General features: G+C 42.4%; 1 protein-coding gene across 1 annotated transcript in view; it reads left to right on the top strand.

Annotated features, from left to right (window-relative positions):
- The window catches only part of LOC147689528 (uncharacterized), a 185709-nt gene that overhangs the window by 15147 nt on the left and 156506 nt on the right, over positions 1-14056 (top strand). Inside the window, exons 2-3 of the mRNA XM_086937854.1 lie at positions 4118-4237; positions 5976-6131. Coding sequence (XP_086793980.1) covers positions 4118-4237; positions 5976-6131 — 276 coding nt within the window. The remainder of the gene's footprint in view (positions 1-4117; positions 4238-5975; positions 6132-14056) is intronic.

Here is a 14056-nt window from a genome sequence, read left to right as displayed (position 1 = left end):
AATGTATTTTTAAATTATTTTATTAATTAATTAATTGACAGCTTTCACACCATATACACTTATAAACACCACAACACAATCTTAAATGTATTTACTCTTTTACAATTAATAATTATTTAATTATGATTAATTTATAATTCATTTAATAATTATTCAATAACAATTTAATTACTTCACAACATTTTCTGTTATAAAGTCCACTACACACACGTAAAATTAATTAAACAATTAACATAATTAATTAACATAATTTATTATCAATTAACTAATTTAAATTAATTAACACATAATTATTAAACAATTTATATTAAATTAACACATTAATTAATAAATTAATTTAATATATTTAAATTACTTCCCACCCTATTCCCCTATAAACCCACAACCCGCTACGGAACTAATAACACAACATTCAACATAAAATACATTAATAACTAATAAAATGCTACAACATATAATAAATTGACAAATAATACTCATTAAAAACACTAAAATACTTATAATTATTATAAATTAGATATTTTTGTTAACTATATTTTTGTAAACAATATTTATTACAACTATATTATTGTTATCGATATTACTTACCTGTCAGTCGATTTTCTAGTCAAACTATATTTTTGTTGTCAATATTTCTTCTTGTCACTATTTCCGCGGAGATATTTATGTAACACAATATTTTGACGTCGATATTCCCGCTCTATACCCTCAAAGTCAGAAGGTGATTGTGGAATGTGGGTGTTCAATGTCTGAAGGTGACTGTAAAATGGGGTGCTCAAAGTCTGAAGGTGATTGTGGAATGTGGGTGCTCAAAGTCTGAAGGTGACTGTTAAATATGGGTGTTCATAGTATGAAGGTGATTGTCGAATGTGGGTACCCATAGTCTGAAGGTAACTGTAGAATGAGGTGCTCAAAGTCTGAAGGTGACAGTGGAATGTGGGTGCTCATAGTATGAAAGTGATTGTAGAATGTGGGTGCTCAAAGCTAAAGGTAATTGTGGAATGTAGGTGCTCAAAGTCTGAAGTTGATTTTGGACTGTGGGTGCTCATAGTCTGAAGGTGATTGTGGAATATGGGTGCTCAAAGTTTAAAGGTAATTGTGGAATGTGGGTGCTCATAGTCTGAAGGTGATTGTGGAATGTGGGTGCTCAATGTCTGAAGGTGATTATGTAATGTGGGTACTCATAGTATGAAGGTGATTGTGGAATGTGGGTGCTCAAAGTCTGAGGGTGACTGTAAAATGTGGGTGTTCATAGTATGAAGGTGATTGTGGAATGTGGGTACCCATAGTCTGAAGGTAACTGTAGAATGGTGTGCTCAAAGCCTGAAGGTGACGGTGGAATGTTGGTGCTCAAAGTCTGAAGGTGATTTTGGAATGTGGGTGCTCATATTCTGAAGGTGATTGTGGAATGTGGGTGCTCAAAGTTTAAAGGTAATTGTGGAATGTGGGTGCTCATAGTCTGAAAGTGATAGTGGAATGTCGGTGCTCAAAGTCTAAAGGTGATTGTGGATTGCGGGTACCCATAGTCTGAAGGTGACTGGAGAATGAGGTGCTCAAAGTCTGAAGGGGATTGTGGAATGTGGGTGCTCAAAGTCTGAAGGGGACTGTAAAATGTGGGTGTTCATAGTCAGAAGGTAACTGTAGAATGGGGTGCTCATAGTATGATGGAGATTGTGGAATTTGGGTGCTCACATTTTAAAGGTAATTGTGGAATGTGGGTGCTCACAGTCTGAAGGTGATTGTGGCATTTGGGTGCTTAAAGTCTGAAGACGATAGTGGAATTCGGGTGCTCAAAGTTTAAAGGTAATTGTGGAATGTGGGTGCTCATAGTCTGAAGGTGATTGTGGAATGTGGGTGCTCAAAGTCCTAAGGTGATTGTGGAATGTGGGTACTCATAGTCTGAAGGTGATTGTGGAATGTGGGTGCTAAAAGTCTGAAGGTGATTGTGGAATATGGGTGCTCAAAGTTTAAAGGTAATTGTGGAATGTGGGTGCTCATAGTCTGAAGGTGATTGTGGAATGTGGCTGCTCATAGTCTGAAGGTGATTGTGGAATGTGGGTGCTCAAAGTTCTAAGGTGATTGTGGAATGTGGGTACTCATAGTCTGAAGGTGATTGTGGAATGTGGGTGCTAAAAGTCTGAAGGTGATTGTGGAATATGGGTGCTCAAAGTTTAAAGGTAATTGTGGAATGTGGGTGCTCCTTTTCTGAAGGTGATTGTGGAATGTGGGTGCTCACAGTCTGAAGGTGATTGTGGAATGTGGGTGCTTAAAGTCTTAAGGTGATTGTGGAATGTGGTACTCATAGTCTTAAGGTGATTGTGGAATGTAGGTGCTCAAAGTCTGAAGGTGATTGTGGAATGTGGGTGCTCAAAGTTTAAAGGTGACTGTGGAATGTGGGTGCTTATAGTCTGAAAGTGATTGTGGAATGTGGGTTCTCAAAGTCCTATGGTGATTATGGAATGGAGTGGGAGGACCAGTGTCGGCACAACATTCCAGCAATCATTTAATCCGCCTCTGATATGCTTATTATGAAAAGTTTTGACAAAGGCAGTAAGCCTGGCTTATTTATTATGAAAAGTGTTGGTTAATGCCATCGGGCCTTTAAATGTGGATAGTCCCTACACTTAGTTTAAGGCTGCAGATAGATATTTTCTTACAAAGACTATCACAGATGAACATTGTAATCAAGGGGTGCAGTTTGGGTATCCCCTTGGACAAACACTTGAGGTTCAAGATTCGCATCGTGATAATCCTTGTTAGGCCGATTCCACGGGGGTTTTCTCTTGCTTTGCTAAGTGTCAGTTTGTACATATTTGTTATTCTTTGAGTGTTGATGGTGGCGGCTGGCTCATGTGCAAGACAGGAGGCCTCAGTTTATTATGGCAATGACTCAATAATGAAGATTGTGGTCCTGATTGGTTCATTGGGAAACGTTATGACAAATGCCACAGGTCTGATATGTTTATTATTAAACATTACAAAGGGAGTAGGCCTGGCCTACGTATTGTGAAATACATTTATTAACTCCAATAGGCCCTGATCATATGTGCACATCCATCTGAAAATGAGGGCACTTCTTTGTCCGGGTTGGTGACCAATCAATTCTTTTTCCATGTTTTTATTTCATAGGCCCGCTTTCATTTCTTTCATTCTTTTTCATGAGTGTCCTGCAGCTCACGCACACTCCAACCGGCTGCTCGCTTGACCCACAATGTCATTTGCTGCATCCGCTGTTGTCACTATTTCCAAAATGGTTGCCCATCTTGAAATGGTATTGTCTATAGTATATCATTGTTTCATAATTCCAAGATGGTAAACATATTTAGAAGTGTTATGCCGGCCACCTAGGCTTAATATGGCTTTAGCATTTTAAGATTGTATTGTGCACATTGTGTCATTGCTTTTACTGCTCCAAGGTGGCCAACACATTGTTACTTCATGGTGCATCTATGTTTAAAATGTAAAACAGTTGCACACTGTGTACATCACCATTGAAAGATGACCACCTCTGGCAATGTTCAATAGTATATTTGCATTTTCTCACCAAGTTTAGGGGGTGGTATGTTTTCACTTTTCTATGTGCGCTCTTTTTAATCTTCGTGCATGTTGGCATATGTCAGTATGTTTTATTGTGGGTGGATAATTGTCTAAATACAAGAATGACCCATTGGATGAATGAATCGATCTATCAGTCCAGGAATGAGTGACAGAGTGCATTCATGATGACTTAGTGTGTTTTCTAAAATACATCAGTGACCGAAGAGGAACTTTCAGTTATAAGCCAGACTTATTAGCATTGCCAGTGCTTGCATACAGTATACAACATTATTCACCAGCCTGTGGCTCAGCATCATTTAATGTACACAGTCCCCAGACTGGACAATAGTCTGAAAAAGAGAAATGTAGGTGTGGTTTAATCGAATACCAATGTATATTCCACAATATGTTGTACAGTAGAACCAGGGTTTACCTTTGAAGACGTTCTCGGAGCCAACACATATCGTAAATATACGTTTTTGACAAACATGCTGGGCCCAGTACCAAAATATTTGCATAATGTAAAATCTAACAACACACAAAATCTAATAATATAAACGTTCTTTTCTTTTCTTTTCAGGGAGTTCCATCATTTGCGAGGTTTGCAAAAACTACGGCAAAGTCGCTTGCTATGGCGTTTTTCACTTGTGCCGCCCAGGAATCACTCACTGCAGCAGTAGCACCCGGGAAACATTCAAAGGTACATGGATGAATTGTATCTTCATTGCCGACCTAGAACCGTTTTATACATTGTGCCCAGGGGGCGCAACAGTCATGTGTGCCCGCTTCGAGCTCCCCCGGGCACAATGGTATTACAGAAGGAGCCGCAGACGCTTGTGTGTCCCCATCTTTAATAAAGATAGTGCTGGGACACAAGTTGCTCCAGTGCTATCATGAGAGGGCGTGTCCACATTTGCATAGGGGCGTAGCTCCATGTAAATGAGGGATTCACTTTGCCTCTGCGCTGGTGCCATATTACCGACTTTGGCACATACACATATATGCCTTAAGAGGTGTACTGAAAGTGCGCCACAAAAAGGTAGTGCACTTTCAGTGCGCTTCCTCACAGCAGCCCTCTCGAGGGGGAGAAACAGGGTCCAAAGACCTCCTCAGGCATTGCCCTGAATGCGGGTTCAGCCACTCACCTGATACGACTGCAAGGGGATCTCTAACCTCCCTTAAAAGTGTAGGTGGGTTGCCGCCTGCACTGTGAAACGCGGAGAAGCTTTTAAACAGCTGATCCATATTTCAATTGAATGCGCTGCCAACAGGGCATCGCAGGTTCATGGCTGCTCGGGGGCAGCACATTCAATCTAACATGGAGCCCTTCCCTTATTTGCTCAGGGCGCAGGTCAGCACAGCGTGTGAAAAGTAAGACCATGCTTGTTTTATGGAAAGCTTGTGTAATTTAGGTATTTTTCCATTATGCATACGTTGCAAAATGTCAGAGGTAACGCCATTGTGTCATTTATTACATTTTCTGGAGTTGAAGCTGTTCGAGCATAAAAGGTCTTGTATGGGACAGATTCTGGCAGAAAATGTGCCATTAGAGAAATTCCCAATATGAACCATTCCTTTGGTTGGCGACTTTTGAATGTGAAGAACGTACCTGAGTTTTGCGTTCATTCGAGATAACCCAAAGTGCGTTTTGGGTACATTATGTGCAATTTTCCACAATTTTCTGTCATTTCACATAATTTAGGGATAAAAATTAGGATATTTTCCACTCCTTTGGTGTAGAATTTCAGGAAGATGCAAATTTGGCGCCATCTTGGTAAAGTACTGGAACATTGCTGAGACAGTCAGGTCAAACGTATGGATGGTCTGGTCTGATGACAGCAATTAAACCTAAATGCCTTTGAACTTGGCATAAAGAGCACAGCTGAGAAGATATTCTGGAAATTAGGTTAGAAAGACCATTTACAAAATGCTGTAAGAAGTTGGTGAACAGTGCAGCGGGAGACCAGCAAAGGGTCTTCAATTTGTTACAAATGTGTTGCGATTTATGGGGGTGAGAAGTGTGGGTCACTCGCCCACACTCTAGTAGCTCAATATTTAGATTGAATTGTATGGCCAGTCGTTTGTATTACACCTCAATCAGATGTGCGCTCTTCTATTTATTATGACATCATTTTAACCTCTGGAACATTTATAGAACTTTCTTGCCATGCCAGAAGCAGATGTTACTGCTGTTAGAACTCAGATGAGTATCTGTTGGTCTCAACAAGACACATTGAACTGAGAGAATCAAGTTCATAATGTACTGAAGGGCTAGAGCAAGCAATGAAGAGACTCTAAAAACAGTCTAAAAATGACCCAGGGTGCCACAGTGTCATTGTGAGATAGAGTGCCTGTGTTTGTGTCAGTGTTAGATATTAGGCTGCTTGTTGCTGCAATTCCCTTTTCTTTTAACCATAAAATGTGTTCTTTTCGTGTAGATTCCAAACACCTTTTAACTGCGGACAAGTATTGCTTGGAGCCCTCCATGCAGGCCACCTGTGAAACAGACATTATTATCAGCAGTCCTAACATTTATTTGCAGATCATACGACACTGCTGCAGCTCAGACAGATGTAACCATTACAAATCTCATGGTAAGGAACATGCCTGATCTGCCATCCAACATGTGACTTGGCTCATGAAAATGAAAAAGGTTTAAAAATGTTTAAAGGGGACCTCAATGTGTAAACCATAGCAGCATTACCAACACATACTTTTATATCAGCTGGCTGCTGTTTGGAACATTTGAGATTGCTGGTTCATTTTCTCCTGAAATAAAGAAAGATACACAGCTTGGATCAAGGTGGCAGCCAGACACTGCTCTAACCATTTCAAAATGAGGTCTACATTAGCTGTGGTCAGTCTAAACGTGAAAAGTGCACACCTGGTACATTTGTGAATTACATGCTAACATCAGTATGAATTTCAAAACATTTAATAGTGAAACTGTCCTCATCACAAGCACAGAAACAGCAGTAGGTTTAGTCTTTTCAGATTCGGACCCTCCACCATTGCCATTCCTGGGGTCCCGGTTTCCCCCACTGGGTACATACCTAATCCTGCAGCACTCCTGCCCCCATAGATAGGGCTGTAAACTTTAGAAGATAAAGGAAAAGGTGGAGGTTCAAAGAGGGCGAGTGGGATATAGAGTGTCAAATAAAGAAGCAAAGCTTGCTAGAGAAAAAGAAGGAAAGCCACACAGGATAAAAGAGAATGGAAGGGACAGAGAGGAAGACATTAATCAGAAAGAGGAGGATACAGGAGATGAAGCGTGCTAATGTCTTAGAGTTGGGTCGGTATGAGCTTCCAACGGCCACTGTAGCTCCTTCCCGGGAGAGATGAATCTCAGGCTAGTACCCCTCCATGTCCAGTAAGTTCATGGGTGGATTTCTTAATTGGCACCGAACCTGTTTCCGTCAAGTGTAGGTGAGAAAATATAGTTCCTTTACTAAGCACTTTCCTTAGCAGGCAACGTGGCTCCAATGGAGCATAGTAGAACCGCCTGAAGGTTTCCATCATTTTTGGATTTGGGTGAAACATTATCAATATCAATATATTTTCTTTATTCTGCATTTAAAAAATACCACAAAAGTTCATAAAAACTGTTAAAAATTCTTAAAATACATTAGCCCAAGGATAATCAACTGGCGAACAATACATTCAGCAACGCCCTCTTGAGTTCCTTATTCTTTCGGAGATCTTAATAAAATTCATTATACAGAACAGAGTATAGGGGTCCTTAGCCTTTTGCAAAAACAGTAATGCTGCCTTGGCGTGTTTAAACTTTGCTTTTTTTAAAATTCCCACTAAAAACTTGCGCCTGGGTAGCGTATAAAATGAGCATAACAATACAAAGTGAAGGGTGTCCTGCGGAGACCTATTGTCGCAGCCGCAGGTACCCTTCTGCTCAACCATTAAAGTGAAACCTGGAGGATCAGCCAGTATATGGTGTAAAGCCTAAAACTAGTTATGTAAAATCTTTCCTGTGCAATGTGTGTGAGGGCAAGATAGGGTTCCATTCCTCCCTCTGTTTTCAATAATCTGTAAGCACCAACTGTGGGTTTTCTTTCTTCTGTGGCAGCCCTAGAGGCGGCTGCCCGTTCCCCCAACATTTTTTTAACTCTCAGTTTATCATGAGCAGTGATGTCTTCCGGATTGGTAAAGAGATTCTTACAACCAATACCCTTGAATGTACCTTTTACATATTTTAACCAAGGAATACTCATTTCTTTATCCCTTTTTAGGCAGTCTGTGATGATTTGTCTGCTAAGATCTGCCTCTGGATTAATCCAGATCTTCAGCCAGGCTATAAGAGGTGTGACCTTTATTTGATCTTCAATATATGTCCCTCCTAACTCTTCATGTATAATGTGGGCAGGGATGCTTTGTGGGGTTTTAAGTACTGTTCTAAAATATTCATTTTCCTCTGCCTTTAGCTGTTGAATATTAACAAAACCCCATACTTCTGACCCATACACCACTTTAGCGCAGCTGATCGATCTGTCCAAGTTCATGACATGTTCAGGCGACCGCCTTCCCAGCCTACGGCCATGATTCATTATTGCCCCAGTTGAGGCCACCAATTTTTGACGGTGTTTTTCCACTAGGAGTTTGAAGCTTAACAACCCGTCAAATAGTAAGCCTAGGTAAGAGAAGGACTGAACCTGTCCTAGTTTGTGGGTGCTTATCTTGTAGGAGAACTTCTTGCAAGGTTTGGCCCCTGTCAGCATAACATAGGATTTATCCAGATTTGCAGATAGGTCTAGTGTATTCATAAAACTGACAAACCCATCAATCAGCCTCTGGAGACCCTTAGGGGTGCAGGCAAACAGCACCACGTCATCCGCGTAAAGCAGGACTGGGACAGAGCAGGACCCTACTTGAGGGGAATCTACTCCGAGTTTACCTAATTCCTTGTCTAAATTGTTAATGTAGAGGGAGAACAGAAAAGGAGCTGAAATACAGCCCTGCCTGACCCCACTACTGCATGGAAAAGGTGTTGTTGTGCCTCCTTCTGAGTTAAAATGCACTGAAGCAGAGGTATTCGAGTGCAAAGCTTTGAGTATGTTAACTAAGTCGGGGTCATGCCCTAGGCTCGTCAACAGGGCCCATAGCTTCTCTCTGTTAACATGATCGAAAGAGGCAGAGAGATACATGAACCCCAAATAAACTGCATCGTTGCTTGCTTTCGTATATTTGGCAACCAGGAGATAGAGGTTCAAACATTGATCCGTAGTTGACCTTCCCTCCCTGAACCCGTATTGTATATCAGTAATAATCTGATGTGTATCAGCCCATTCCATGAGGGGGTTGAGGACCACTCGACCCAACACTTTTGCCGTGACATCGATCAGTGATATCGGGCGGTAACATTGGGGGTTGTCCCTATTCCCTTTTTTAGAAATTGGGACTATCACTGCTGAAGAAAAAAACCAAAGGGGGGAGATAGAGGGATACAGAACTAGGTTCGCCCTCCAGAGCTAATACATGTACCAAAAAATCTGAAGTATCGGATAAAGAACCTAGCAATGTTTTTTGAAAACACTATCATAGATGGATGTGAATTTCAGATTAAAGGGGGAGAAATTACCCATTATTTTGAGTCCCCTCACTCACCGGAGTTGCCTCACAGTGACATGCTTCATCATAGGGGCCCACCCAACACGCTGCGGGTTAAGGTATGCTAAAACTTGCGAGATACGTAGGAGCACTGTTAGTGAGGACTATGTGTGGTGTGAAGTGATAAGAGAGTGGAGTGGTGTGAATTAGAAATATCTTACTAGTGGGCAAAAAAGACTTTTATTAGTGCTCCTAGCAGATATATTAAAAGGTGGGGTGGGTCTCTAGGTAAAACCGGTTGACTAATGGGACCGGAAACCTAGTAGATAGCCAACTAGTTTCAAGCTGTACCCCTCAGCTCTTCCTCGGGACATCACAAGGACCAGCCCTGTGATTTCCACTCCAAAAATGTAAAAAATGCCTAACAATGAGCAAGAAATGCTATATATACACACGACTCTTCAGTAATACTGTGGTCAATCCGTTGAAAAAGGAGAAACAAAGATTATGATAGAATGACTCGACGTATGACTCCTCTTTGTGGATACTGAATGCGTAAATGACTAATTTAAAAGGTAGTTCTTCACTCGTTCAGACCTGTGAATATAACAATATCGAGTGACTGAAATTAAAAACACCATATATACATAGTTTTCCTAGGGGTGCCATGTTGCCTCTATTCTGAAGTACGTGGCAAAAGTAACCTTGTGCTGGACCCTAAACGAGTAAGTGGTGACACACGAACATAAAATCACATGCAAATCACAAAGGACAAAACATTACACATATGTTTATGTGGGCTTGAATAAGCCTCAAGGTCACTTTTAAGGGAAAGAGAGCTCCGCGTGGTCCATCTGTGGTGGAAAAAAAGTTTGTGTTACTTTCCGACGCTGTTCTTACCGGGGTCAAACGGGCGTGCTGTGTATTTTAATCATAGTCACTCCCATTTGCTTCGTTGTGCCTGGCGGGGGTAAAAAGGTCTTACTTGGTGCGGACGTACTCCCTGACGATAAACCTACTCTGCGTCCCTCGCGACCGGTGAGTTCCATGTCGGGCAGGGGCGCTGGGTAATATGCGAAAGAAGCCTAGCCGCTCTGCTTCGGTTTGGAAGCATAGAGCGGGAACTCTATTCAAGATGGCCGACCCACATTAGAACAGTGTGGGGGCCATCTTGGAAAAGCGGATGAGGTAGGAATGGTTTAGGTAATACACACACAAACCATATAGACAAAGGGGACGGTGAGACAATCGTGACAATCTGATGGTCATCCTGAATAAAGGAATTATTAACCAAGTCAAAAATGATATTATCATTAAAAGGAAAAAAAACATTTAATAAAGTAAGGACGAAAAATATGTCCATATGTGAGAGGGAAATAAAAATGGAATGACAAGAAAGTATAAAGTCGACCCAAATGGGGAATGAGGAATTAAGGTCGACCATAAAGTCGGTCCAAGAAGGGAAATAATTATTTATTAAAAAAATTAAAAAAAATCGAAAAATGAAAAAATAGAAAACAATGAAAAACGAAAGAATGAAGGGTTCACCAGTAGGTGAGAGTATTAAAAACCTTTTTCTTTCGCGGTATAGCAATATACTGAAGGAACTCAAATTGAGGGCACAATAGTTCAAAAAGAAACTAACAGAAAAAAACAGAAAAAGAAAAAGGCAGGATTATGTTCTGCGTACTTGACAGGCAAAGGTTCATGATTGTTTAGACATTTGGCGCCAAGGAATAGCATCATTTAATCCATTGTGGTCAGTTTTCAATTTGTACACCCAGCGTTGCTCTTTTTCTAACAGACGTTGTTCCAGGTTTTCGTGGCCGCTCATGTGTTCAAGTATCACCCATTTCATGTCATTGGGTGTGTGATGTTTTTCAATGAAGTGAGAAGTCATCTTAGTTGTATTTTTCTTACATCTAATGTTACTTCTATGTTCCACTATCCGGGTGCTTGCCTTTCTAGTGGTCATGCCGATGTAATGAAGATTACAGATGCAAGTAATCATGTACACAACGCCTGAGGTATTGCAGTTTGTGACATTTCGAATTTCCCACGTCATCTTGTTATTGAATTCAATTTTTTTTGTGACTGTGATCAAATGGCAGACGCTGCAGTCACTGCAAGGGTAATGTCCTGTGGGCACCGTAGTGATTGTTCTCTGTTTGTTGATCTTGTTTTCCAGTTTAGGACGGGTGTGGACTAGGTAGTCTTTTAAATTTTTCCCCCTCTTATGACTGAACATTGGTGTAGGCATGTTCAGATTTCCGCAGTTCAAGGTACGCCAATTTTTTTTAATGATTTTGGTGACTTTGTCAGAGGCAATATTGTATGTCGTAATACAGATAGGTCTTTTTTCACTTGTTGTGTCCTGGCTTACTTTGGGTTCCAGTAAGGCCTCTCAGTTATTATTAGCCGCTCTCTTTTTCGCTTTTTTGACCAGTTTTTTGGGGTACTGTCTGTTTTTTTGTTTTTTTTTTTTATTTCAAAAAAACTTTATTATCATTTAATGCAGTTTACACAGCTCATCGCCTACAACCAAATAAAACTTTGGCCGGCAGCTCCATTGATGAAACAGCCCTCAATCTGTTAATGAGGCATATCAATTATTTACGTATACACAGCATATCGCCTACAACCACTTCGGGCCGTCCGCGTCACAAACAGGTTAACATTGCATAACCATATACAGTGAGATGATTGCAATTGTAAATATATGCCAGTGAGAAGCAATAACTTCAAATGAGCTGAGCATGGAGGAGATGTTCCCACCAAACGATACACCACCCAATGAGCATGATGAAGGAGATCTGGTGTAGGTGTGTCAGACTCGTGAAGGCAAGAACATGTATAACGTTACATAACTCTAACCAGGATATAGCATTGGAGAGCCTTACTCAAGAGCATCCATACAACTTTCATATATAGTCTGGTAGACGCCCTGGAACATAGCACATAATGCCTCAAGCCATCCGCAGTGGGATAGCCTGATATTGAAGGGGAGTAGCTCTATTGACGGCAGAGAAAGACACCCTCTACCTGAATGTCGTGTATGCTTAGGTGAGAGAGGGGGGGGAGTAAATGGGGGGGAGGGGATGTACAGAAGGGGAGGGGAAGGGAGGGGTTAGTGGGGGACCAGACTCATCCTTCTAGTGCTGTAAATAGGGACTTTAATGCGGCCACTCGAGGGAGTCAAACGCCTTTGTGGCGTCTAGGAAAACTGCTGCAGCATGCACTGACGGATGGAGATAGTGCAATACCGAGAACAGTGTCCTTAGGTTGTGGGATGTTGAGCGCCCAGGTATAAAACCTGATTGGTTCGGGAGGGCCACCATCAGAAGGAGGGGTTGGAGACGTTCCGCCGCTATTTTCGCGTAGATTTTTACATCTACATTGATCAATGAGAGCGGCCTGTAGGAGTCAAGTGAGTGTTCATCCTTGTCTGGCTTGAGTAGCGTAATGATCAAGGCCTCCCGCATAGATGCCGGTAGTATCCCTGTTTCCAGGAATTCCACGTAAACAGCATGTAGCCTCGGCGCCAGCTCTTCCAAGTAGGCCTTGTAGAAGGCCGTCGTCAGGCCATCAGGACGGGGGGCTTTGTTCAGTGGCATACTCTGAATCGTCTTTTTGATATCTTCCACTGTCACTGGGAGTGCCATATATTGGTGGTGGGCATCGTTGAACCAAACTAGCACAATGGATTCAAGAAATGCTTCCAAATGTTCAGGAACATCCAGTTGCGTCGTAGAGTAGAGACCGGCATAGAAGGTTCTAAATTCCCGCAGCACCTCATCCTACCCTGTCACTACCCCTTCCGGAGTTTGGATCATGTGAACTAAGTGGGCAGCTTTCGTTTTATTGATGAGTCCCGCCAGTGTGTGACTTGGTCTGTCCCCTTCCCCGTACCTTCTGGCCTCCGCGTGTTTACCTAAGAATTTGAGTTCAAGTTGCGCCTCCTCTGCAAATTCCTATAGTTTCTCTTTGATTGCAGATGCAGTCTCCGGGTTAGGGGCGGTACAGAATCCCTTTTCAAGGTCCTTTATTTGCCCCTCCAATGCGCTCAGAGTACCCCTAATGGCCTTCAGTACGCCGGCTTGCCTTGTAATACACTGCCCTCGAATCACCACCGTAAATGCCTCCCAAAGGGTCGACTCCGTGGACACTGAGCCCGAGTTCAGAGTGAAGTAGTCAGCAATGTCACCCCATATCTCCTCTTTAAAGGCGGTATCCAGTAGAGCGTGTGGGGGGAGTCACCAGCTAAATGCCTGCGTGCCAGTGCTCGGGGGAGACAACTCTAAAAGGCACGGGGAGTGACTTGATAAGGACCTGGCAAGGTGCCTCACCCTTTTGGCCCACGCAGCAACATCTGTTGATACTAACCAAAAATCTAATCTAGACTATGCCTGTGTTGTGTGGAAATGCATGTGCCTTCTCGGGCGGTAGGATTGCGCACCCTTCAGACGTCTATCAAGTTCCCTTCGCCCATAATGTCTCGGAGTGCGAGGTTTGCATGAGGGTGCGGTTGTTTAGATATCCCCTTGCGATCAAGTGAGTCATTCAGTTCCACATTGAAGTCACCCCCCAGATGACTGTGGAACACCCCGCAGCTGCAACTCGGGCCCAGACCTATCTAAAAAAGTCAGGTGTGTCTGTATTCGGGCCATAGTCATTAACCAGCACCACTGAACTGCCACACAGCTGGCCCTAAGCCACGATGTATCTCCCCCCCGGGTCAGTATGCACGCATATCTCCTTGCAGTCCAGTCACCTCCGAATCAATATGGCAACCCCCCTGGCATAGTTGGAATATATCGCGGAGTGTATTATGCCCCACCTGCTATGTTTCAGCCTCATCGACGGCTGTGAATGTAAATGTGTTTCCTGCAAAAGGCAGATATCGACCTTGTGTCTCTGTAGGTAAGCATGCATCAGCCGCGCCTTTCTGCCATCATTCATT

The sequence above is a fragment of the Lissotriton vulgaris genome, chromosome 9 (genome assembly GCF_964263255.1).
Source record: "Lissotriton vulgaris chromosome 9, aLisVul1.2, whole genome shotgun sequence".
NCBI classification, from domain to species: Eukaryota; Metazoa; Chordata; class Amphibia; order Caudata; family Salamandridae; genus Lissotriton; species Lissotriton vulgaris.
The sequence above is the reverse complement of the archived record's forward strand: the minus strand, read 5'-3'. Positions and strand labels throughout refer to the sequence as shown.